Genomic DNA, 25,945 nt, shown 5'->3' on the forward strand with positions numbered 1-25,945 from the left:
ACGGTCCCTTAACTTGTGAAGTGTCATCTGTTTGCCAGTTTGCCTGAGAGGGACGTCAGTAGGCCTGAGCCTAAAGGTTCATCTCATTGGTTGGATTTCCTCACCTGCCTCTCCAACCTGTCTATTCCCATGAACACCAGTCTGTTCACCATCACTTAGAATCAGTTCTGTTCCCTTAATAGGAGGGAACAGAACATTGGCTGCTTCACTATGAGTCACGTCAAGATGTAAATGTTTCTCATGAGAAACAGACTCAAGGTTCACCAGAGACAGGGTGACCACTCCTAACACAAAACATCTAACCTAAAGCATTCCTACAGAGGCCTCCAGACCTCACAGGCGTAATATAAGTCATACACAATTAAGATATTAGAGTGTGTATAAGCAACACATTCCCTGACACTATGGCTTGATGGATAATAATCTAAACATCTACAGGGCATTCAACTTTCGCACTTTCCCAGAATAAGAGGTGAGCTCATCGTCTCATCGTCATGGCAACAGTAAGCAGCCCTGACACGGGGATTGGTGCTTCATCATCTGAGGTAAAGTGAGGCAGAGATTCAGAACACTCGAAAACAACCTCAGCTTCCAGTCTGCTTCATTCAGATGAAATTAGGACGACGATGCAAAACTGTGTCGAGTTTTTCAGCATATGCAGCCTTGTGGGTATCAATCTGCTGTTTTGATCAATGTTATGAAACTGTCACCTTATCTCACACACACACACGCATGCACACACACACACATGCGTGCACGTGTCCAACAAATGGAACAGAGACCATGGTTTCACAACAAGCTACTAGTCACCCTGGCAAATATCGTCCAGTTGCACAAAAAAGGGAGGGCAAATGCCCACACAAACACACACGCACTGATACACGCATGAGCACAAACTGCCAAAATGTGTAATAGTTATTTGATCAGGTCATGTTGACAGATCGACCCTGTAACGACAAACAGACGGACTTCTCCTCTGTGCTCCCCAGGAGGCAGCAGACCGCAGGACCCTGACTTCCTCTGTGGGCCGTTAATACAGAACACAGCATGGGTCAAACAAATAAACAGGCTGCTGGACACGCACAGAAAACCCACAGAAAAAAAAGTTTACAGATTGTGTTGTGTTACCGTAAATGGGCGACATGAACTAAATGTTTTTCTGACCCTGTGACCCTCTGGGCCGTAAGCTTGATAAGGCATTGGAGGATGTCAATTTACAGAGGACCAGTCCAACAAGCAATAACAGGCGATGATGAAAGAATAAATAGAAAGATGAAAGAGAATTAAAAAAGAGAGATACTCACAGAATTCATAAAGGTCCAACTTGTATTAATAGTCAGTTGATGTGAGTCATTTTAAATAAAACAGAGGTTTGTGACAGTTTATTGAATTTTTATATGAAAATTGATTGATGATTGTTCAGAGCCTTTCTTCTTTTTTTTTATCATTAAATTAACTTGTTGAGTGATTAAGACAGAAGTTAAAGCTGCAACACATATCTTTGACATTTATTTGCAAATGTATTAAAGATAATTGAAGTTCTTTAGATTTCATGAATATTATAATAATAAACAGGATGTATGTGAGCTACAGCAGTAATTAGAAATACAGTATCATTATAAAATGTAGTTGTTGAGATGTGCTTGGTTCGTTTTGGACCTTTAGATGTTTAATACCTTTGTTTAACTCTTAATCCGAAATGGACGAGGGGCCATGAAACAATAAAGTCAGATCACTTACTGATGGACTCCATGCGACACACTCAAAAGACCGTAGAAAGAAATATTGTTTTGTCAAATAAAACACTTCACTGTAATCCCCTTTCTTCCTGAGCTCCTGGTTTTCATTTCTCCTAATCCTTGACGGCCAACAAAAAATGAACTTTTCACTCTGTCGCACACTTTGTTTTGAACTGCCGACTACACACTGTAACTCAACACAAATGACAGCAATTAAATCAGGCCTCATAGAGGCTGAACTTAATGCTGAACAGAGCCAAATAAAGTTTTACAGTGCTCTTTTGGAGAAAATGACTTCCGCTACAGTGAAATAATATTTACCACCCAATAAACTGTCACTAATGCATTATTAAGAGTAACTACACCTCACAGCTTTTATAAGGAACTTTTACCAGCAGTTAAAGTGCTCCAAGTTTTCTTCTGATTATAGGAAGTTAACCCACAGAGACACAAGACGCCTCTCTCCTACTGACAGAGTGTTTTTCCACTTTGTGTCCGTGGTCAGAAAAGATCACAACAAGTTTACAGCAGATCAGAGTCCTGCAGTCTGAGGCCTTGAGGAGGTGGTTCAGGGAGAAATCGATGCCGTCAAATGAAGTACAGTAGCAAAAACAGAGTTAGGAAAGAGCGAGAGAGATGGAGAGAGACGCAGAGGAGAGTACAAACACACACACACACACACACACCCACACACATGTTGGTGTGATTACGCAGTGAGGGGTTAACGATCAGATGGGCGGCCTCATTGGTGTAATAACATCTGAGCAGAGGTCAGTCACTCTGTGGCCTCGCTGGCCCCCGACTATCATCCGACGTGGATGCACAGTGAGCCTGAACACGCACACACTGTACACATGTAGTTCATACATCAACATTTTGACAAAAACAAGTCAACGAGAGCTAAAGCACAACCATTTTAGGATCCGTGCTTCCGGCCTCATTTAGAAGTGAGTTAAACTTTATACTGTGTGCACAATTATTAGGCAAGTGAGTATTTTTGAGGATTCATTTTATTATTGAACAACTACAGTGCTCTCGGTCAATCCAAAATGTTAATAAACCTCAAACCTGAATATTTAAGAAAGTAAAAGTGAGGTTTTGGGCTTTCTTAGGAGAATATCTATGTGTGCACAATTATTGGGCAACTATTAGTGTGCAGAATTATGATGCAACTAAATGAAAAACGAAAATTTTCCCATCTCACTTGTTTATTTTCATCTGTTAAAGTGAGAATAATAAACAAAACAACTCAAAATTTACAAATAAACATTTTTGACATTTAAAAAAAAAAAATCAGTGACCAATATAGCCACCCTTCTTTTCAATAACAGTAATAAGCCTTCCATTCATGGATTCTGTCAGTTTCTTGATCTGTTGACGATCAACTTTTTGTGCAGCAGCAACCACAGCCTCCCAGACACTGTTCAGAGAGGTGTGCTGTTTTCCTTCACCGTAAATCTCCCGTTTAAGAAGGGCCCACAAGTTCTCAATAGGGTTTAGGTCAGGTGAGGAAGGGGGCCATGTCATTATTCTTTCATCTTTGAGGCCTTTACTGGCTAGCCACGCAGTGGAGTACTTTAATGCATGTGATGGAGCATTGTCCTGCATAAAAACCATGGTCTTCTTGAAAGATGCAGACTTTTTCCTGTACCACTGCTTGAAGAAAGTGTCTTCTAAAAACTGGCAGTAGGTTTGGGAATTGATTTTGAGTCCATCTTCAACCCGAAAAGGCTCAACTAGCTCATCTTTAATAATACCAGCCCATACCAGTACCCCACCTCCACCTTGCTGGCGTCTGAGTCGAAGTGGAGCTCTGTGCCCGTTACTGATCCAGCCACGGGCCCATCCATCTGGTCCGTCAAGAGTCACTCTCATCTTATCAGTCCATAAAACCTTTGAAAAATCTGTCTTCAGATATTTCTTGGCCCAGTCTTGACGTTTCAATTTAAGTGTCTTGTTCAGTGGTGGTTGGGTTTCAGCCTTCCTTACCTTGGCCATGTCTCTGAGCACTGAACACCTTGTACTTCTGGGCACTCCAGGTATGTTGCAGTTCTGGAATATGACAGCACTGGAGGATAATGGGTTCCTGGTAGCTTCACGTTTGATTCTTCTCAAATCTTTGGCAGTTAATTTGCGTCTTTTTTTCTCAACACGTTTCTTGTGACCCTGTTGACTATTTGCAACAAAACGTTTGATGGTTCTGTGATCACGCCCCAATATCTTAGCAATTTCAAGAGTGCTGCATCCCTCTGAAAGACTTTTTACAATTTTTGACTTTTCAGAGTCAGTTAAATCTCTTTTTTGGCTCATTTTGCCTGAGGAAAAGAAGCTGCCTAATAATTATGCACACCTTGATATAGGGTGTTGATCTCCTTAGGCCACACCCTTCCTCATTACACAAATACACATCACCTGATATGCTTAAATCCAATAGGCATTCAAGTTTATACAGCTTGGAGTTGGAAAATATGCATAAAAATGATGATATGGTCAAAATACTCACTTGCCTAATAATTGTGCACACAGTGTATTGTTGGTTTGCAATCGACTGTCCCCCCCCTCTGCGCTCCTGCTGCCTCAGGTCATTGAACACTGTATTAAATGTACCAACAGTTCAAACAAACAAGTTGTACTGCTCAGTATTTGTCACGTCAACACAGCCAATGGCTTATAGTAACTTTAACTCATTGAACTAAACACAACAGACATGAGTAAAACTATATTTTTCCACTAAGGGACTAAACGTTTGTATCGAAAATACTTTTACATTGTTTTGAACCTTCCAACCAGCACAAGTGTAATAATAAAGAGGGACCAATGCAAAGCTAACAAGGCAGCGCTACCAAATCCCAATGGACCCCAAAAATACAAAATTGACTCCATATCATTTCAATCAAGATTCTTTCATTAATGACAAATATGTCACAAAAAGGGTCTTAAAGAGTTTAGTTTTAAGACATCAATTGTTCACGTGTATATTGAGCTCCATTTAAACACATTGTGTTGTGTGATTTAGTGTCAGTCAAAGCAATAAAGCAAATCCCTGTTTATAGACTGATTTCATGGAGTGAATAAAGATTGTTATTGATTACAGCCTTTGTTCTCTAACCCATTTCGGCCTTTTTCCCCCTAAACTCTAAATTCAGTTCAACCTGAGAGGTTTTGTGTTTAATTTGACTGGTTTTAAAGGAATAAGAGCTGAAAACATTTAAAAAGAAAAATATGACTAACTAAATATTTTTATATTTAGGAAAATATACCCAAACTATTACCCCTCTGACTTAACTTGGGTTTTCTTGGGGGCCTACATTTTGACCGTCAAAAATCTTGCTTTTAAAAACTCAGCATTGTGTGAACAGTGGTGGAATTCAGTTTTGAGGGTTATCCAAGAAGTGCTGGTTTATGTGTTCTCTTAATGTGACTTAAGTAAAGATCTTTTGCTGCATGCTGGGTTTTAACCTTTAACATAAAAAAAATAATACAAATCTATCACAAAATATGTTCTTATATGTTTATATATATATAAATAAATCACTTCTGAACATCTATTGGAAACATCATAAATGACGCATACGGTTTCACAAGGTACTGCATGTTATCACCGTCACATCCACACAAGTAAGTGTTGAGGGGCAAAGAGTGTGTGTGTGTGTGTGTGTGTGTGTGTGTGTGTGTGTGTGTGTGTGTGTGTGTGTGTGTGTGTGTGGGTGTGCGGGTTGGGGGGGGCATCACTTTCCACCATGTTGGCACAGGCAAGGTCGACCGGTGCATGTTTTTTAGCTCATTCACTCATTTACCTACCACTACCACCCCTTTCACCCCCCACACACACACACACACACACACACACACACACACACTGGGGTTGCAAGAGTTCAGAGCAGGGTACACAAGGACCCCTCTGAACTCAACAGGCTGGCTCCATTTGCAACAAATATCTCACCTCAATTGCACAGCTCATAACAGAGTCTCCGTGCCCTCCTTCCCTTGTACATACACATGCTCACACAAACACGTAAAAAAACTCCGCTTCATACACGGCCGTGCTTTCCAAAACAGCCGGGCCAGCCCTGCCCAAACGCACTAAACACCATTTTAAAACCCTCTTTTGATCAGACTGGACGACCTCGGGGCTTCATTGCTCCGCGACATCAACACCGATGCCAGACAGATGTTGTAACAACCAGCATAAATGGTGGTTGAAACCACAGATGACTTTGTAAACATGTGTGAAGATGGTGGAAAAACAGCAACATAGCAAGGAAACAAGAAGACAGAAATGATGGAGCGGAATAATCACATAGTGTACGGAGTCGTGCACGTGTTAAGACGTGCACGTGTGTTCCAATCATCTCGTTGCAAGAGCTTATGGAAAAAAACAGACACATTTGGGTGAAAGTGGAAAATGTTGTTTATTAATTGTGTATCCAAAACACACAAGCAGGAAGTTCAGTGCACAGTCGATCATACATACAAATATAGAGATGAACCTTCAAAAACTGTCCACGAGAACGAATAATAATGAATTACTAAAACTATTGAAGAAACATATAAACTCTTGATCCTCTTCTGAATCCATGTTCACTTTCTACAGCTGCGGCTGATGGGAATATCATCATTTTAGCAGGTATTTAATTTTTGAAATAATTAAAATGTTGTCTTCACTGTAAAAGGCGGGGCATCTTGAGAGTTACTGTAGTAGCTCACAAGTGTGGAGGAACATACATGTTTGTATGAACGTTAATCCGGTAGATACTAAAATATTTCTAATTAATAAATAAATCTGAACCTGCTTATGGTGCTAGATGAAAGTCCTTCTCTGGGGACCATGAATATCTGCACCAAATCTGTGGCAGACCAACTGAACAACACCATCTCTAGTGCCATTGCCATGACTAAAAAAACAGTTCAACCAAAAGGTGGTCGGTTCACAGGAAGTGTGAAAATGTTTTTTAATAGTTCGGACTTTCTGAGTAATTGCAGGAAGTTGAGACACAGCGACTGATTGTCCGTCAGGTCCCCGTCCCACATCTGATTGGTTCCACCTTGAATACAAATAACATTTCTTAACCTGGACCAAATCCAGATAACTCCACCATACCTGTAACAATCACTGCTAGCTGAAATAAGGAATTTACAATTAACTCCAAAAACCCAGGACTGATTTTAATAATCTACAGACCACCCAAGCCTAACAGTTTTTTCCTCATCCTCATCTCAAGTGGTTTCGACCCAACTTTTGGCTTTTATCTGTCATTAAACATTTTTGCGAAATTTAAATCAGGTTTTAGAGCAGTACACAGTACAGATACTGCCCTCCTAAAAGTAACCAACAACTTCCTTTTAGCAGCTGTCAGAGGAGAGAGCGCAGTTTTAATCCTCCTAGACCTAAGTGCAGACTTTGATACTGTAGATCATGACATTTTAATTGACCGTCTTAGAACCTGGGTTGCCATTAAGGACACTGCACTTAGTTGGTATAGTTCCTACCTTTTAGAAAGAACCTTCTCCATAACCATAGGAAAATACACATCCTCCAAAACTCATATTACCTGTGATGTACCACAGGGTGCAATTATAGGCTAGAATTTTATTTTCCATTTATATGCTTCCTCTTGGCCAAATCATCCGACACCACAATGTCTCCATCCACTGCTATGCAGATGCTACACAGATATACCTTCCACTGAGACCTGATGATCCTGAAAGCCTAGCTGCTGTGTGATGGTGTGTTCACACGATGCCCTAAACGCGCCGCGGAACACAACCAGGGAGTATTCCCCTATTCTCCTCCGGAAGATGAGGAGAAGTACTGGCTGAAGCGATCAAGTTGCTGCGTTGTACATGTTGTGGAAACACTGGATGAAGCCAGTGGAAGAGAGGAGAGGAGAAGTACTGGCTGAAGAAACTACAACTGCAGTGGTGAACGTGTTGTGGAAACGCCGGAGAAGCCTGCGTTGTTGTGTGTGGGTCCACAAGCCCACCAGGAGGAGCACACAGCTATGGGACCGTCACCTTCTCCTACAGGAGCTTTGTCTGGATGACTGTCGTTTCCAGCGCTCACCTGAGGCTGAGTGGTGACCGGTCTGATCAGCCTCTAGCTTGGGTCGCTGCCAAGACTGATGGCTCAAAACTATTTACAACTCAAAAACTCAAGTTCAGAAATAAAGTTATTCAATCCGCCTAACCCCATCAAGCACGTTGACTGTAGTCTTGGTCCCTGGGTCGATCAATGTGAAGCGTGTTGCCAGAAACCCTGGTTTACTGTTTGACACAAAACTAAACTTTGAAGCACTAGTTTAAAAAAGTAGTCCAGTCCTGCTTCCTGCAAATCAGAACCATCTCCAAAATCAAACCCATACTGACACAACCAGACTTGGAAAAAGGAATGCATACACTTGTTTTCTCGAGACTGGACGACCCTCCTCTCTGGCAGAAGCCTGGTCTTAACTAGAACGTTTTTTATTGCCTCTGACAATATGGTGTTTGAACGATAAGGACGTTAATTTGGTGCATTCGTGCAAAGTCTTAAGTGTGCTCCCAAAATTGCAAATCAAACGTAAACAATGACATGAACCATAGTTCGAATTTTTAGAAGTGAAGGGGCTAGATCTGGTTATTCAGATACAACAGACATTCTTACAGTTATTGCATTTAACTGTAAAATAACTCAATATTCCTTGAATCCTAAGACAGTGAAGGTAAAGTAGTCTTTTTATTGCATTTGTCGGGTGGTCAGGCGGCTTTAAAACCCTCTCACTGTATCTGTGTCCAACAAATCCTTACTGACGACACGCTGTTCACACCCACTTCATGTCGTTGTGTACAGGTCACAAAGCAGATACTTCTCATGTAAACAATTCAATGCAAAACAAAACAACAGCGAGGATTGTCAGTCATTTGTGATTTTCGAGAGCTCTACTGCTCGCTAGGTGGTCTGAACCGGTCTATTTGCAAGTATATATCTTCTACTTGGCTACAGGTGTGTTTTTCTCTCTCCCTCATCCCCTCATCCCCCCCAAGTATAGTAAATCTTCCCAAAGAGCGATCAAAACACGGCCTTGCACAACTCATGTCTGGAGAAGTAAGAGTTGATGAAAAAATTAGTTGTTGCCCACATGAAAACACATCTCCGCTGAGCGCCTCTGGATGTTGGTGGGGTTACATTTGAGTTATTGCACTGCCTCAACATGCTTGTTTTCATGGCCTTCATCTCCATTCTTTTGAGACTCCTTGTGTTTACTACGTCATTGAGCAATGCAGTTCCTTTCCCAATGAAACCCGAGATTGTTACTGTACGCTCAGGAATGTTTTTCACCCGGTGAGTGGCAGGGTGTGTTCACATCCCCTCCCCTGTCCCTAAAAAGCCCCCATGTGAGGCTCCTCTATTTGCTCGCTCTGTCTTTATGAATGAGAAGGAACTTGTCATGCGAAAAATGAAGGCACAACCTTTCCTGGAAGTTTGCGAGGGGGCTCTTTCTCTGTAAACCAGGGCTCTGGGTAATCCTCGTAACAGAGGAATGAGTGGAAATGAGTGCAGCAGTCCATCATCCTAGTAAACACCACTGCTCCACAAAAGAGGGTTGTTGTGCTCTTAGACATCTTTTCACACATGCTCTGAATGAAGGATACTCTGCTCCGTGAGGCTGAGCAGTCAGTGGAGGGGAATCACCATCAGTCTAGTCAGCCAGCTCATGTGGAACCAATTTATTTGTATTCACAGAGTTATTTGGCATCGAGAAAAAGATTAGTAACATTGCTGGGTGTGTGAGAAAGTCTGTTTCCCTGTCGATGTTTTTTGCCTGTAACCTAAACCTGACCTCCACTATTCATCTCGAGTTTCCCTTGAAGCCAGCATCACAGGAAATTATGCTATAGATGGGCTGTGTGCCAGATAACACTTATTTTACACGCCATACGCCAAGATACAATAAAAAACATGTAGTCCCAGGTTTGTGGTGAGAAGATATGAATTCCCCAGAAACGGCGGATATTAACCCTCATCCACTGTTGTTTACTGAATATCACGTTCTTCCATCTAGATCCATGCGTCATTTGTGAGTGTGACACTTATGCCCAAATTGTCCGTTTGGCAAGATCTGAGATTGGAAAACAAAACTTTGTACAGATATTTATGTTTCCAGAGGATGAGCCCTAATGACTTTAATGATCCCCTGAGTTAAAATGTACCACCACCACCAGGTTGAGGTTTGTATGTTCAGCATGAAATACAGCTGTCACTGTACAGCCTCACAGAGCCATGGCTACAGGCTGTTAGGCATTTCTGCAGACTTTGCTAAAGGGAACTACCCAGAGTTCATAGCGCTGTGACATGGGTAAACAAATCGAAGGATAAATAGTGTGGAAGGAGCATCCATACCGACGTTGACATTACAAGAGAAGTTTTAATGTGAGCATAAGCCTGACTCAGAGCCAGAATTTGTGTAATAAGGTGCTCTATACATTTAAATTTGTACACGATGATGCCATGTTTTTCAAAAAAGGAGTAAATTAATTGTTTAAAAATGACCTCTAGTCAATAAGGTACCAGCCTTGAACACGATATCCGGCAGTCAGTCCCTCAAGCACCTTGGACATAAAAAAAAGGAAAGAAAATAAAAAATATATAATTTTAAGTCCAAAACTAATTTACTTACACTAATTTTATTTGTGTAAGGCCTTGCTGCCTCTCACCCTCAGTCACTTCAAGCTGATGTCAGTAAAGTCTGTGAGGGTTCCGGGCCTCGTGGCGACATTAGGATCCAGTCTTGGTTTTGGTCTATGCTTTTCACAGCTCAGTATTATCACATTCAGAGTTTGTATCCATTAGAATGATTATTTATTAGGATACAAATAGCTCATTAGAGCAGGCTACTTACTTTAAGATTTACAGTTATCTACAGAACACAGCGACTTAAAGGTTCATTTTCCTGCTGAGTATTTTTCAGGACCAGCTAAAGGATGTTTTTCATTCTCTAACCACCATGAAGCTCAGATGAGTCAACGTGAGGTGTGTGTGTGCGTCCAAACCTCTCTGTGTTCTGCCATGCACGGCCTCCTTTGAATGCCCCCCTGTCAGGCAGGCTGACAGGACATAGGTGCATGATGACATCCACCCGGAGCCTTTGTTTATCAAAGATAACAGAGGCAGGGCGATGAGTTGATGGCGCCACGGGGGTATACTATATCTGTGGGTCAAAACTTTGACAAATTTACCTCTGAGGTGCAGGTCAATGGAGGAGTCAAAGTTCAACGATGTAATCAACGAGTTGATTGGGGCCATGGCAGCGATGGTGACATACGCACAGCATAATAATCATAGTGTAACATGTATTTTTGATCAGTAATCATTATTGCAGGTGGAGCACTCTGGATTACTACCTCCTTAAAACAAACAAGTTTTGAATAGCCTGATGTTACAATGACATGACCCCCACTCTCATAGACTCAAGTCATTGTGCACTTAACTGAGAATAGTGAAAAACAACAGAATGTGCTTCATGGTAACCACTGACCCAGTCAAATACTACTGCACTACAACTGACCGTCACTTCCTACAGACGATCACACCCGTTAACCTATTGGCCCCGCGCCCACAGAAAGTAGAGCAGTTACAGTAAGTCCCTCCTGATGCTGCAGAATCATCTCTGAATGTTTTTTGTGAAGAAACATTTTACTGTAACTGTTCATTTTTCCTCACATACATACCACATTACAAGAACAGGCCTGTAGCCTCTCTTCTGTCCCAGCGCTCTCTGTTTCCTCAGCTTGTTCCTGTCAGAGAGGATTGAGGTGGGTCCTCCTCCTCCATCCAGGGAATCCTGACCCAGATACTGAGCAGGCCTCTCCCGCCACAGCGCTGAACGCAGCCAGCAGCCTCAGTGTATAGGAGGAGGTCAGCAGGTTCACGGAAATCTCCTTCCTTACCAGCTCCAGCTCTTCCCAATCTTCTTTATCAATAGGAATGACCTACTTTCTGGCCAGAGTAAATAATCTATAGGCTGTTGTGGCACCCATGTAATAAATAAAACCCTTGTTTGTCAGCGTGTCAAATCTTTTATGTTTCGTGATATTAAAATTGGCTTGATATCAAGAATTTTAATGCACAATCATGGCCACACAGAAAGTGCAACGAATCGGGACGCACTGAGTAACGGTGAGGGGGAAAGGCTGCATGACAGATCAAATTGTTAAAAAGCAAGCGGGGGAAATCTTTTGCCGACACTGTCAACACTAGTTAGGAATATTTCTGTCAACTCTGTGGGAGCCTGAGCCGGTGTGATGTAGGGCAGAGGGTGGAGGATGCATTACTTCACTCCGGCTCTGTTGTAAATATTTTCATTCTTAGTAAGAGTGAGCTTCGTGGAAGGGGGCACCTCACATTCTAGGTCAGCGTCGTTATGCGACCGCTCCGGCTGATGTGACTGTACGGAGCATATCCATCTCAACTAAGGATCCCCGACTAATCTCCTCCTCTGTGGCCTCCAGGAGCACGGTGGTCTCTCGCCGCGCAGATGAATGTGTGCCTGTGCTCCCATAGATGAATGTGCATCTTTGTATGCATGCATGGCCGTGCTTCTCCTTCGCATGTGCGTATATACGGTGCAACCTCCGTTTCAAACTCGATCACCGAACCCGTTGACCTGTCAGTCAATTGGGATGTGAGTGAGTTTGAGTCATCAGGTTTGCCTGCCCTGTGTGCTGATGACTCCACTGCTGCTGCCTGAGAAGGTCAACTGCCCCCTATCTCAGTTCATCACTTATCTCTGTGCCGGCCGATGTCCCGACTACAAAGCCCTCGCTGATTTCAGCGTAAGACACAAAGAAAGTGGAGTCGGGGTGTGATCAAGGTGATATCTAAGTGAGGAGATGACGAGATGAGAGCTGAGTGATCAAGGATCAGGAGGAGTTGAGGAGTCGGTTCAGGATGCTTCAGCTTTATTTGACACAAATCATCTTATTGACACTGAAGATGACACAAGAGATATGAATCCAGAAGAGAAAAATCTGCTGAAAAAGTTAGTCCTCGTTCTTTTTTAATCAAATTGAGCTAACGATGGACTGATAATGCTTTGAAATTGATTCATGCTATTTACTTATATTGTGTATTTTCTGCAAATTGATTTTTTTCTATGTCAAACACAATAAAAAACAGAGATGTTAATGTCTTTCATTTGTGTCATTTTTCAGACCAAACTTTTCTGCTTTTGAGTTGACCCTGTAAAAACGGTATTTATTTTTGTTATCCATGTTCCATGAATGAATAAATTACATATTATGTTCCTTCATACTAAAAATCTGAATAAAAGATAGTTACAAAAAAAGAGAAAAACAGTTACTGCAGTTGTGTTAAACTGTGCAACACATTCACGATAAATTATTGCAGTTTCTTCCAAAAGCAACTTGTGCTTGTATTTCAGCTAATATTTAATATGGAATGACAAAATGTTCCTTGACAAATAATCGCTGATTACCCCTGATGAAGAAATTGAACAAACACACGTCCACAGTTATTACGCTTGAGCCCTCACTCACTTATGCACAAGGCCATGGAGGAGGGTATTGCGTCGCACTATTTGCCTCACGAGAAAACATGTTTTCTCTACGACTTGCACTGTGCGTGCTGCCAGCTGTCAGTGACACTGCCAGTGTTACCTTGTGTTCAATATGCCAGACCAGACCAGGACACTGCGAGGTTGAAGTCCTGGGATGAAGCCTTGCTCAACAACCTGCTGTTCCGTTAATAAGAGCAATAACATCAAGAGAAAGAGAGAGAGGACATTTTCTCTTCAAGTTGTAGAAATACCTGAGGTTCATCAATCCAATTTGAAATAGTACTTAGTCTGTGAATAAATGCTTACTTTAGTAACATTAAATACTCAGTTTTAGTTTTGTTAGTCGTGGATTTCTGTGGCATATGTTGATTTCAGCTGGGCAATTTGTAAAATATAGGCTGCAAATACATTACCTCTTATATTCCCATTATCATTATCTGTTATCTGTTTATTTCAAGTTTTCTTTTTGTTTTTCAATATTGTATCTTCTTTTATTTTTCTCGGGCATTAATAAGAAAATAGTTTGTACTCCAAACATTTATTCTGTTTTGTTATTGCCGTGGAGATCTGCATGAATCTGTACCAAACATGATATCAAATAAAGTTGGACTGATTGATGAAGTTTGAAATTCTTGGACATTGTCTGTGGCCGTACGGGTCTAATAAAATGTTTTTATTGGCATCATGGGACATATTTTCTTACTGAGGGGACCTTATTTAGAAAAACTTGTATCTATTGGGCGACTGAAGAGATTTTTGCCAAAGTGAGATGTTGATGAAACATTTTCTGCAAAACAGTCGACTTCAGATACCGTTGACAGACAATATATATATGCAGTATAATGTATATATAGTTTGGTATTTTTGTTGTTGTAAGGGTTAGGGTTAGGGTGATGTATTTTCAGAAATGTATTATATTGTACTTTTTTCATTTCCAAACTATTACGCTGTGAGAACATGTCAGAGAGAAATCCACTTTATCATTTCTTATTTTACATGTTACATTTAGTTTCAGATACAAATAAAAGATACATTTATCTAAACATTCCTGTAAATTTACATCATCAGTCATGACTTCTTCTGTGAGGAGTAAACCAACAAGTCAAGTTTGTTTAGTTTCTTCTTTAACTTAGACAAACCTGTTTTTTAGCAATTTCGATTATATACTAGCTACACTTACAACATTATGATATCATCATTTTATTGTAAGCTGACCTCTAGTGGCTGTAGTAATAATGACGGGATCAAAGGAGGAAGTCAGGGGCGATGTAGTATTATCCAAAGGTAGGAACAAAAACTCCTCATGGTTGGTTTGGTTGGACGACTCTTTGGACGTTTATGTAGCCTATTGAAAACGTGTTGGTTTGGGAAGATAAGAATGTGGTTTTGATTAAATGTTAATAACCACATTGTGTCTAAAATCACTGTGAACTTTTCCTTGATTAACCCAGACCACCATGTTTTCCTAAAGTTTAATATTACTGCTGTTACTAAAAGTGGATGTGAGATCGGATATTTGCCCAGAAAACAAATATGTCGTCATTGAACGTTGAACTAATACTCTATATTCAGTATTGACATGTTGGTGATTTGCCATATAATAACATATCATCATTAAATTCATAGAAAATGTGATTTGGTTTCAGTTGTTTGGTCCAAAGTGTATTTCCTGTTGTAAATTAGATGAATAGCACTCTGGTGTCTGTGTGATGAATGTGAAGCTTCCCGTTGACTTAATCTCACATACAGACTTGAAACAGGGGGAAACACGGAGCCTGGTTCTGCTCAAATGCAACACATCCATCTTCTAGCATCTCGAAACCTCATTATTTGCTTAATCTGTACGGAAACCGTGGAAAGTCACCGTGTCCCGCCAAAATATATACTCCTGCGCCTGATTTGCAACATGTAAAACTCTAACTTGTGTGTTTTTGCTCTCAAGTTTTTTTTTTTGCAGATCAAACAAACAAAAAATAACAACCAACGTGTTAAACGTGTGTGAGCTTTAAAAGACGATGTTTCCAGACCGGCTGTTTGAAACCGGTGTTGATCTTCTCTTCCATCGTCAAGCAAGAAAACACACGAGTGACACTGCACCTGCCATTCCAACAGGCCGTAGATGATATTAATAATAAATGGACGAAAAAAATAATACAAACTGGCAAAGCTGCTTTATATCAGGTGATACTACTTCCTGTCAGGCGTGCTCTGAAGCCCAGAGAGCCAAATGAACACTGTGAACTTGTACGTGCTGTTTTTTTCTCTTTCTGTCTTTTATTTTGGAGGCTGGGGGGGTGATTGATGTGTGTGTGTTACACCTGGGGAGGCTCTCGCTCACTCCCCAACACGCAGCAAACACCAGTCAGAGATCAAGGTTGCTGCGATGCCACCTGAGTCAGTGAATGAGAAATTTACAGGGTAATAACACGGGGCCCCCGCACGTTATTTAAGCCATGCCAGCTCTAAGGGGGCGGTGTGTATTTGTGTGTGTGTGTGTGAGTGTGTGAGTGTGAGTGTGAGTGTGAGTGTGTGAGTGTGTGAGTGTGTGTGTGTGCGTGTGTGTGTGTGCTCATTTTTCTTACCTAAAAGAACCTTTCGAGCAGACACACAGGACCAGTAACCCTCATCAGAGGAAGTAATAAAGTACAAATACTTACTGCGCTTACGTGGATTTTTCAGGTATCTGTACCTGAGTAATTATTTTTCTGATGAATACTTACTACCTACATTTAAACACAAATATTTGTACTTTCTACTCCTTACATTATCAAAACAGGCTCGTTACTTTTGTTTTTATGCAATTGAGAGAAATTATTCATTATTTTTATTTTGCATCGTCGAGTGCTGCCTTCCCAATATCAAGAGTGGTTTAAACCTAAATGGACAAAAACACAGAAAATTTAATAATTAATACATATACTTTTACTTGAGTCATTTTTGACACCGGTATCTGTTCTTCTACTTGAGTAAAGAATGTGAGTACTTAGCCACCTCTGGTCCTCATGGGGACAAAAGCCCAGTTCTTATGAATCAAAATTTCTGAGCTAAGGTTAAGGTTAAGATTAGAGGTACGATATGAGTTGTGGTTTGGTTAAGGTTTGGGTAAGGCATGAATTGGTCGTGGTTAAAGTTAGCGATAAGGTTTGCGTTAGGCTGTCCACGATGAATGGAAGTTGATGCAATGTCCTAATAATGATAGCTGCAAAACCCTGTGTGTGTGTGTGTGTGTGTGTGTGTGTGTGTGTGTGTGTGTGTGTGTGTGTGTGTGTGTGTGTGTTTGTGTGTGTGTGTGTGTGTGTGTGTGTGTGTGTGTGTGTGTGTGTGTGTGTGTGTGTGTGTGTGTGTGTGTGTGTGTGTGCAAAGAGGGATGTTTCCCTGCAGGTTAAATTGTCCAAAGTAAAATGCTCAAGTGATACATTTTACAGCTTTTTGTGGGTTGTGTTACCAAAGTTGTATCCTTATAAAGCTTTGGATGGTTTTGGAAATCCACATTTGATTCAATCGATCTGAAAATGTGTTGGATTCAAGGACAATTTCAATTCCTATACAACTATGAGGACGGAATATGGCAAATTCAAACCAACCCATTGTGTGTTTGAGATGATTTTTGATGTGCAATTATCCCAAAAAACATTCAATAAATTGAATTGCTTTGAAAGGGCCCAGGTAACCCCCCCTTCATGCCCTCCACAAAGAACACACACTCCAAAACACGAGCAAAGCAAACACACACACACACACACACACAGGACCTGCAATCTGTCAAATATTTGCCCACGGTGCAGAAGTGTGGCACTAGTATTTGCTTTGCCAAAGTTTCGGTTCTTGCAGTGGCGGGTCGTTCTGAAACACGGTTCAAGCGAACCGCGTCACCTCCGCTGCGGCCTGCGTGTTTATTTATAATACGAGGGGAGGAGGAGGGGAGGAGAGGAGGAGGGGGCGAAGGGGGGGCATTTCCTCTGGTCTATCCGGGGTCAGGTCCTCTCAACGTGGATCCATAAATGAATGGTAGGCTCGACGGCCACACCATGCAGCACCGGCCCCTGATTGGTTCTGTGCGCGGCGGCAATAAACACTGTCAGGGTATATATATAATGCAGCAAGGTGTGCCACTTCCAAGAAATAAGACACAGGGAACCCCCCCACCCCGAGATAAGAAAGAAGAGCTGCTCTTAACAGTAGTTTTTTTTTTTTTTTAACATTATTTTCAGCAGAGAGTTAGAGGATGAGGACGCAGATCAAAAAGGTCCCTCAGATCGTGGAGCTGCTGAGGAAGAAGTCCGTGGGGCTGCAGCACTTCAAGCCCACATCCTCAGTGTGCGTCCTGGAGCAGAAGGATGTGGTGGAGGCTGCGCGGTGCCCTCACGCCGCCTCCACAGCGCACAGCCTGGACGCGATGCCGGGACCCACCAACTGGCCCCTGGTCGGCAGCATGGTGGAGCTGCTGCGTAAAGGAGGTCTGAAGAGACAACACGAGGCGCTGGTACAGTAACATTGTTGTTTTTATAGTAGAGTGGAGCTTGTTTTTCAGTCAGTAACACGTAGAAAATAAATAAAGTGTAAAGAAAATGTTAAGAAGATTTCTTTTCTTTTAGGTTGATTATCATAAGAAATTCGGAAAGATTTTCCGGATGAAGCTGGGCTCCTTTGAGTCCGTGCACATTGGCTCACCTTGCTTGCTGGAGGCTCTCTACAGGAAGGAGGGAAATTACCCTCAGAGGCTGGAGATCAAACCCTGGAAAGCATACAGGGACCTGAGGAACGAGGCGTACGGACTCCTCATCCTGTGAGTACACTTTCCATCCCTTTACGCACCACACAACTCCCCAGGACGCCGTTTGAAGTGGAGTTAGAGGCAGAAGATGAAGCTGTTTTTATTGCTGCAGGCCATTAAAGAGCGGATCCTAACTTGTTGCTTTGCAGGGAGGGGAAAGACTGGCAGAGAGTGAGGAGCGCCTTCCAGCACAAACTCATGAAACCCACCGAGGTGGTGAAGCTGGATCGCAAAATCAATCAGGTGAGTTTCCGATGCCTGAAGCAGAGTTTTTATTTTGTTTAATTTAAAGTTACTTTTGGGTTTTTTGACTCTTTCTTCTTTTTAAAAACAGGTGCTGGAGGATTTCGTCAGCAGAATTGGACAAACAAACGTCAATGGGAAGATTAAAGACTTGTACTTCGAACTGAACAAATGGTCGTTTGAGAGTAGGTTCAACTTTTATTGTTCGATTATTCATTAAAGCTGCAAATAGTAACGATTTTAATCTGATGATTATTTTCTCAATTAATTGTTTGTTCAATGTGTCATTTTAAATGTCTTTTTAATCACATGTCACAAAGCTGTAAACACATTTGATATTCAACTTTAAAGTTGACTTAAACAATATTTATTTTCATCAATTAATCATCTTATTGTCAAATAAATGATTAAAAGACTAATCAATTGATTATTTATACCTGCTTTTATATTATTCATATCTAAAAGTATGTCTTCTGCTCTGAACCTACATGTAATTTGGGTTTCGAGTCTCACTCTCTGCTCTTTTTTGTGGTTCAGCCATTTGTCTGGTCCTCTACGACAAGAGGTTCGGTCTGCTGCAAGAGGAGGTCAACGAGGAGGCCATGAACTTCATCACAGCTGTGAAAACTGTGAGTATATGCCACCTGTCATCCTGCATTGTAGCATTGTGTCCTGTAGGCGGGGATCTGTGCAACACCGAGGCTGACTGCAGCAGTGCAGTTCATCGGGTTCACGTGGAGCCGGGGGTTTGTTGAACTGCAGCTGGTGATGCTGGGTTCAGCGTTTGATCGACACTCTTGTTGTGTTTACCGGGGCAAACTAATATGGCCTAAAGTCAAGAGATGATAAGTGGAGGCTCACGAGGGTCTCACAGGGCAGCCGGTGCACAAAGAAAAACTTTGAAAAAGACTCAATCCCTCTTTGCCTCTGTCCTCTCTGTAGATGATGAGCACATTTGGCATGATGATGGTCACACCGGTGAAGATCCACAAGTGCCTCAACACCAAAACATGGAAGGACCACACCGCAGCGTGGGACCGCATTTTCAGCACAGGTACAAACACACGCACAAGTTTACTACACAACACCAGTACAACCCCTGCACCTCCACAAACTCATCATTTCCAAAAGTTCTGGGACAGTTTGTTTCACCGTTCCTACATGGTGTCATGGGATGGTGTATAAATAGTTCAAGGACATTTCATGACCATACATTTCCAGCCTTTCACATGTCATCCAATGCCGTTTCAGTAAGGGTTCAGGTTAAGGTAAAGGAACAAGCCTGTAGCGACTTGGCATGTTATTACGCACGAAAAGCAACAATGTGTCGTGATAACATTCAGACCGACTTCAGGAACCGGCGTCGTGCTATGCATGTACCAGCTGGTGATACCAGGCTATAGACTTAGCCCACTTCCAGTCAGAAAAGCACAGAGGGGCAGGAGTGAGATTTGAACCGGGTGCTTCAGGGTTCTGTGTACTTGGCAACCTCTGCAAATGTCAGCCAGAGTTGTAGTAAACTGCATGACCTAAGAGGGAGAAATCTGTCAAATATTTGTAGTAGCGGGAGGTGGAGGGGGTGAAACATGGAGGGAGAAAGAAGATGGTGCTGTTTACGCGGCTGTCGCTGCCTACAATCTCTCACATACACACACGCACTATACTTGCAGGGAGCATGATTTTGGGTATTTTTAGTCGCAGCGGACTGTCAGTCATTTCGTCCATTTTAATGTCATGTGATTTAAATGATGCTCTGCCCTAATAAGCTTATGGCTGATGAACAGTCAGGGATCAAACAAGTTGAACTGGAATGGCAGAACCAAAATAGCAAGGCCTCGCTGGTGCCTCGGAGTCTCATATGATTTAGTGCCTATAGATAACTTGCCCTGTAAATACAAAACAGGAGACCTACACATTTAAATGTAGGAAGTTAATGTCAGACATGATGGTGGCATTTAAGTCTTGGCTGGAGGCATTTTATTTTTGGCTCGTCCGTCCAGTCTCGTGAACGCAATGTCTCAGGAATGCCTTGAGGGAATTTCTTTAAATTGGGCACAAACGTTAGATTGGACTGAAGCATTGACTGTATATAAAGTATCTTGACGTTTCACCCAATTTTTTCAAATAACTAGTTTAAAATAAACTTACTGGCATTTGGACAAACATGTGACGAGGAACTACCTAAAATGACAGAAACCATCTTTGAGAAAAGATTATTTTACATTTATTTGAACTTTTTAGTTGGGTCCGTGTCACAACCATTAACACGGAGAAGGCAGGGTTTATGACCTATCCCTCAGCCAGCCAAGTGGTCCAAGGTGAAGGGTCAAGGTCACTATGACCTCATGTCCACCCCCGTTGTTGTAATGACGACATCTCAGTACAAACATCTGGTACAAACGTCCACTTGGAGGGTGCAAGGTCAAAGGCCATGGTCACTGTCTATGCTAGTTATTACAAAATACACTTAATACACACATATTCATTTGACTGGTTGGCAGAGGGATTCAAATCTAAGACAAGACATTGAAAATAAATTATATTTAACTTATAGAACTTCATATCAACAATTTTTGAAGATGTGTACATGAAGACGAAAGTACTTTTTAGTCTATACATCTCGTAGATGTGACCCAAAATCACCATCTGCCAAAATATGTGATGAAATTCATAGGAAATCCGTATGTCTACATTATTTGTTCCTTTGTGTTTCCTCAGCCAAAGTCTACATTGACAAGAAGCTGAAGAGAAACGCCGTCAGAGCTGATGATGATTTGATCGGTGACATCTTGCACAACAGCTGCCTGTCGAAGAAGGAGCTTTACGCTGCCATCACAGAGCTGCAGATCGGAGGAGTAGAGACGGTGAGTGATGTCTGGAGCTGCACAGAAATATCTCATTCACAGGAATAGTTCCCAAAAAAGCAAATAAACATGTTTCCCCCCCCCCCCCCCGAAATGTAAAACTCTTCCATAAAGCTATTTCTGCCCATTCCAGCTTTTGATTCATGAATATTTGACCCTTTTAATTAAATTACATTGGTTATTACGTAGATGGAGCCCACCAGCCTACAGATATGAACAAGAGTTCAAAATGTTATGCCTTTCGCCTATTTTGCTCCAAGTGGGGAATGAAAAAAAAAAATCTGTTCAGCCTGTAAAACAAACAGGTGCTGCAGAAAATATATGTGGTGTGGACGTAACTGAGGAGCCTTTGAGGAACCCCGAACATTCCTCAGCTCCATTCAGGACCCCACAGAGGAATGCACTTAAAGTAGTTGCCTCACTAAGTGACATTTCCTCTCTGCCTCCCTCTCTCTCTCCCCCTCTCTCTTTCTCTCTCCCTCTTTCTCTGTGTTTATGTTTCTCAGACTGCCAACAGTATGCTGTGGGCTATTTTCAACCTGTCACGTAACCCTAGCGCCCAGAGGAGGCTGCGGGAGGAGATTAAAGAGGCGGTGCCTGCTGACCAGAACCCGTGCGGAGAGCACCTCAAGAGCATGCCCTACCTCAAGGCATGCCTCAAGGAGTCTATGAGGTACGGCCAAACACTGTCACCCAGAACGCTGCCAGTACGTATCCTACAGATACGGTTACGTTATGAGCAAGGGCATGACCTCCAGAGGGGAAAAGTGAACTCTACATCAATACATTCAGCAAACAGCAGCAAACAGCAAACATCCTTCCTCTGGATTTCACCTTGCAGGAGACACATTGTCTTTATTCTCCCTGAAAGAGAAACCTGCAGTTGTTCTTGCAACAAATGCAGGAAAGCATATCTGCAGCACACAATAAAGTTAGAGAGAGTAGCTGTACATGACACGACATAACATCTATCGATTCATTTAAATGATGTAATTAAATTAAATCCTATCTGTCAGCAGTAAATCAGACATACCATGTTCATTTGCTTATTACCAATATTTTTTAAAAAAGGAAAAGAGAGTCAGAGAGGCAGAGAATCAAGACTCAGAGAAAGAAAAGAAAATGAGTCATGTAGAATTACTGTGGATATTCCCAAAAATAAATATCCACGCTGAGCTGTCACACACCTACAGTAAACTGGGATGAAATTGGAGTTTTTAACAAACCAAACTATTAATCTATCACTGAAGAAAGTAATTAGCTTAAATTCATAATGAAAGTAATCATTAGCGGCACTTTGATACAAAAGAGCTGCACCCTAACCATCTACAAAAGTAAAATGCAGCTTTCAACATAATGCATGATAAATAATAATGTAATGATATAATGTAGCCTAATAATAATAATAATATTAATAATAATAATAATAATAATAATAATAATTTATACCCTAAAACCGTGATATCTTTGCGAGTTTCAGTTAAAACTGCGTCATGATATTACCCAGTACCATGGAGATTAAGAGGGAGAACTCAGTCCAGTTTCTCCTTTCTTCTCGTGCAGTCACGAGAAGAAGTTGTCAAACATGTTATTTAAGGCTAATTCCGTTACCACATCATCCAGGGAATGTTTATGACCTCCGACTGGAGATTATATCTCACCTTATCTTGCTCTGTGTGTTTAGCTGCTGTTAAACAGCTTAGAGATGTGTGTCATGCTATAATATAGCTTCACCGAGTCCATATTCACATGCGCTTTTTTTCTAATTCTTCCAGGTTATCGCCATCGGTTCCATTCACCAGCAGAACCCTGGACAAAGACACTGTGTTGGGAGATTATGCGATTCCCAAAGGGGTAAGTGGCTTAGCTCTTAGTTGCCATACACCTGACATGAGCAGATTACTTTCTTGTATTCATTTACATTTTACTGATGTCTGAATGAAGCATGTTAGAAAAGAACAGTACAAAGTCTGACTGGAGAAACTCTAATAGAGCGTGTGCAATTCAGCTGTTTGGAGGGATCAAGATTTACAGTAAAAAGGTCTTTATTGGACTTTAGCCTTGTAATCTACTGCACTATCTCTTGAACTTGTCTGGAACAAATACTGAGAATTCTGTTACTGTTCTTGCATGAAAAAGTATTGATTTATTTGTTATTTCCTCCTTGAACAGACTGTTTTGATGATAAACAGCCACGCACTGGGCTCCAATGAGGAGTACTTCGATGATGGGAAGCAGTTCAAACCCGAGCGATGGCTGCGAGAGACCAGCACCATCAACCCCTTCGCCCACGTTCCCTTCGGCATCGGCAAGAGGATGTGCATCGGTCGGCGGCTGGCGGAGCTGCAGCTGCAGCTGGCCATGTGCTGGGTAAGATAAATCAAGTTCAGCTCAGTTTATACACTCAATCAACGGGAAATCATCAATTCAATATATTTTGTCGCATCTTAACAATTGAATTGACATGTTTGTCCCTCTTACAGTTGGTCAGAGACTATGACATCGTGGCCACAGACAATAAGCCGCTCGATGTGATCCATTCAGGACTCCTGGTTCCCGACAGAGAACTGCCGGTCGCCTTCATCAAGAGATGAGGTGAGAGCAAAAGTTGGATCTCCCATAAATCTTTTCATCCAACCCGCTTAGAGAAAGCGACAAACTGTATTCCCACAAAATGAACTATTCTCTTGAGTGTGATATTTCTTTGTTAATGAATTATTTCCTCTCTCCCTCTCAGGCTCCTTATTCAACTCTTCTGGACATAGTGACAGGAAGACGATACCTCTGTTGCCATGGCTCGACCTGGTCCAGTGACTCCCTGTATTGCTGCTCTGTAAATAGAACAAAAAGACAAACAAATTACTATACATGTAATCGTGCCGTAAATACCTCAAACTTATTTAAAATTATTACTTATGACCGTTAATGACTGACCAAAATACCAGTTGTTATGTACAAATTGAATGTTGTACGAAGGCAGCTGTCCTCAAATCTTAATGTCAATGTCCTCATCTCAGACATGAGTGTGTATGTAGATTTCAAGCTATATATAACGTTGTGCTTTTTTCTTGTGTCACAGTTCTTTGTGTATATAAAAGTGCAATTATAATATTGTAATAATGTAAATTGTTTTATGTAGAGACCTATTTTATTCACTTGGATACATTAATAAATGTATAAAGACACAAAGCCTCTGTTTGTTTTTCAGACTGCTGCTTTACCAAGTCTTTTGGGCGATTAGAGCTTTTCATTGAAGTTTTATAACTTCAGAAATGGGCTTAAAGGGAAATCAAAAGGTTTAGTTTGGCATGTAGACAAACTCCGTCCTTTAGATTGTGGCTCAATCACTTGATTCAAATAATAACAGGCGAGATTAAAGCAGCTTAACTTTTTCTTTAACATCAAATGAATCTAATCCTATTCAGGAAAAGCAAAGGGAGCTTCTAAATAAATGCTTCAAATGAAAGAAAGTAATTTGAGAGGTCACATGTTTAGAATAACATATTTTCTTCGTGGGTGAGGAGTTGCCAACCTCTTTCCCTCGTGATTTTAAATGGCCTGAAAAGGTGAAAGTGTGAATAAGAAACCAGACTGACGGACTGTAGCACAGCAAAGTTTTGAACATGCTTGAAGACATGTTTCTTATCTATCAATAACAAGTAGCAACACAAAGGAGTTGACTAAATTGCATAAGTGAAGTTTATTTTTAGAAACGACTGCTAATGGGAACAAATCTGTGACTTTAGTGAAGCATCTGTACTAAAACTGAAGCTGAGGCCTGGGAAAGGATCAAACTCCTGACACTTGATCCACAAGACCAGTGGTTAAAGGACTGAGCCACAGAGCCACTCATCGATACTGTGACATCAGCCAACGTGATGAGGGAGGAAGATGCTTTAGTTTGTTGTCGGTGTTTTAGCAATTAGATCTGCAATCAACACGAAAACATGGAATTCACATCTGATTAATGCAGATAACAAAGACTGTTTGTTGAATCAAGTAAAAAACTTTTATACCAGTCGTTTTAATATGTGTCTAATTATACCAACCTAATATATATATATATATATATATATATTTGACCATTGACTAGTGTATAACCTTGAGATTTTGTGTAAAAACAACACATACTGTTTCTGACACTTTCCAACCTTGGCCTCTGACTGGATGTTACACATCAATTCACATTGATTCATGTTACTGACGACTCACATGACTCACGTGTGGCCGAAAGAGTCACATGTGACATCAGGTGACATCACCATGTGAAGTGGATGAAGTGACTGGTCTATGAGGCCTCACCGGTCAGAAGAGCTGATGAACACATGATCATCCATGATGAATAAATCAAGACAGTTCAAGAGGATGAGACTCATCATAGACACTAACAAGTAAACGACAATAAGTCATGTGATCTAGTCAAACTTATATCAGTGACTTGTGTGCACTTGAGTACAAACATGTTACTAACATCAAGTATAAGTACAAATAGATAGACAAACATATTGTCAAGTTGAAGGAGAAACCGAACTTTGGTGTGGATTAGGTTGTACAATACTGGCGCTCAGTGGCCAAAAGCTGCCTGCACTTACTTTTCTGTTTTTATTTTATCCATTTATTTTTGGTGCACACATGTAATATATTCTAATTTCTCACAACTGTATTTTAGATTCACCTTTAATGTCATTTCGCAGAGTGAAGGTAAAAACTTATGCTATATCTTATAATGTGTATATGTGGTAGAGCAGCCCAACAGGTTCCAGTGTAAAG

General features: G+C 41.3%; 1 protein-coding gene and 1 long non-coding RNA gene across 2 annotated transcripts; one reads left to right on the plus strand and one right to left on the minus strand.

The window, feature by feature from the left end:
• Positions 1 to 6,080: 6,080 nt before the first annotated feature.
• Positions 6,081 to 22,944, minus strand: LOC117761122. The gene is made up of 3 exons (XR_004613787.1): positions 22,708 to 22,944; positions 19,793 to 19,800; positions 6,081 to 6,091 (listed from the first exon to the last, which is right to left on the minus strand). It is a non-coding gene; the product is annotated as an uncharacterized LOC117761122 (long non-coding RNA).
• On the plus strand, positions 17,331 to 24,358 carry LOC117761120 (1,25-dihydroxyvitamin D(3) 24-hydroxylase, mitochondrial). The gene is made up of 12 exons (XM_034584744.1): positions 17,331 to 17,777; positions 17,890 to 18,080; positions 18,218 to 18,311; positions 18,403 to 18,496; positions 18,849 to 18,940; positions 19,254 to 19,365; positions 21,030 to 21,175; positions 21,682 to 21,848; positions 22,951 to 23,029; positions 23,348 to 23,545; positions 23,659 to 23,770; positions 23,913 to 24,358. The coding sequence occupies exons 1-11, from the start codon at positions 17,520 to 17,522 to the stop codon at positions 23,767 to 23,769; spliced, it is 1,542 nt and encodes a 513-aa protein (XP_034440635.1). The 5' UTR covers positions 17,331 to 17,519; the 3' UTR covers position 23,770; positions 23,913 to 24,358.
• The last annotated feature ends 1,587 nt before the right edge of the window (positions 24,359 to 25,945 follow it).

The sequence above is a fragment of the Hippoglossus hippoglossus genome, chromosome 5 (genome assembly GCF_009819705.1).
Source record: "Hippoglossus hippoglossus isolate fHipHip1 chromosome 5, fHipHip1.pri, whole genome shotgun sequence".
In the NCBI taxonomy this organism is placed as follows: domain Eukaryota; kingdom Metazoa; phylum Chordata; class Actinopteri; order Pleuronectiformes; family Pleuronectidae; genus Hippoglossus; species Hippoglossus hippoglossus.

Excerpts from the sequence above, each read along its gene's own strand:
- LOC117761120 (XM_034584744.1), top strand. The coding sequence starts at position 17,520 with ATGAGGACGCAGATCAAAAAGGTCCCTCAGATCGTGGAGCTGCTGAGG. Across the intron at positions 18,312-18,402 it reads TGGATCGCAAAATCAATCAG|GTGCTGGAGGATTTCGTCAG; the intron begins GTGAGTTTCCGA and ends TTTTAAAAACAG. Across the intron at positions 18,497-18,848 it reads GAACAAATGGTCGTTTGAGA|CCATTTGTCTGGTCCTCTAC; the intron begins GTAGGTTCAACT and ends TTTGTGGTTCAG.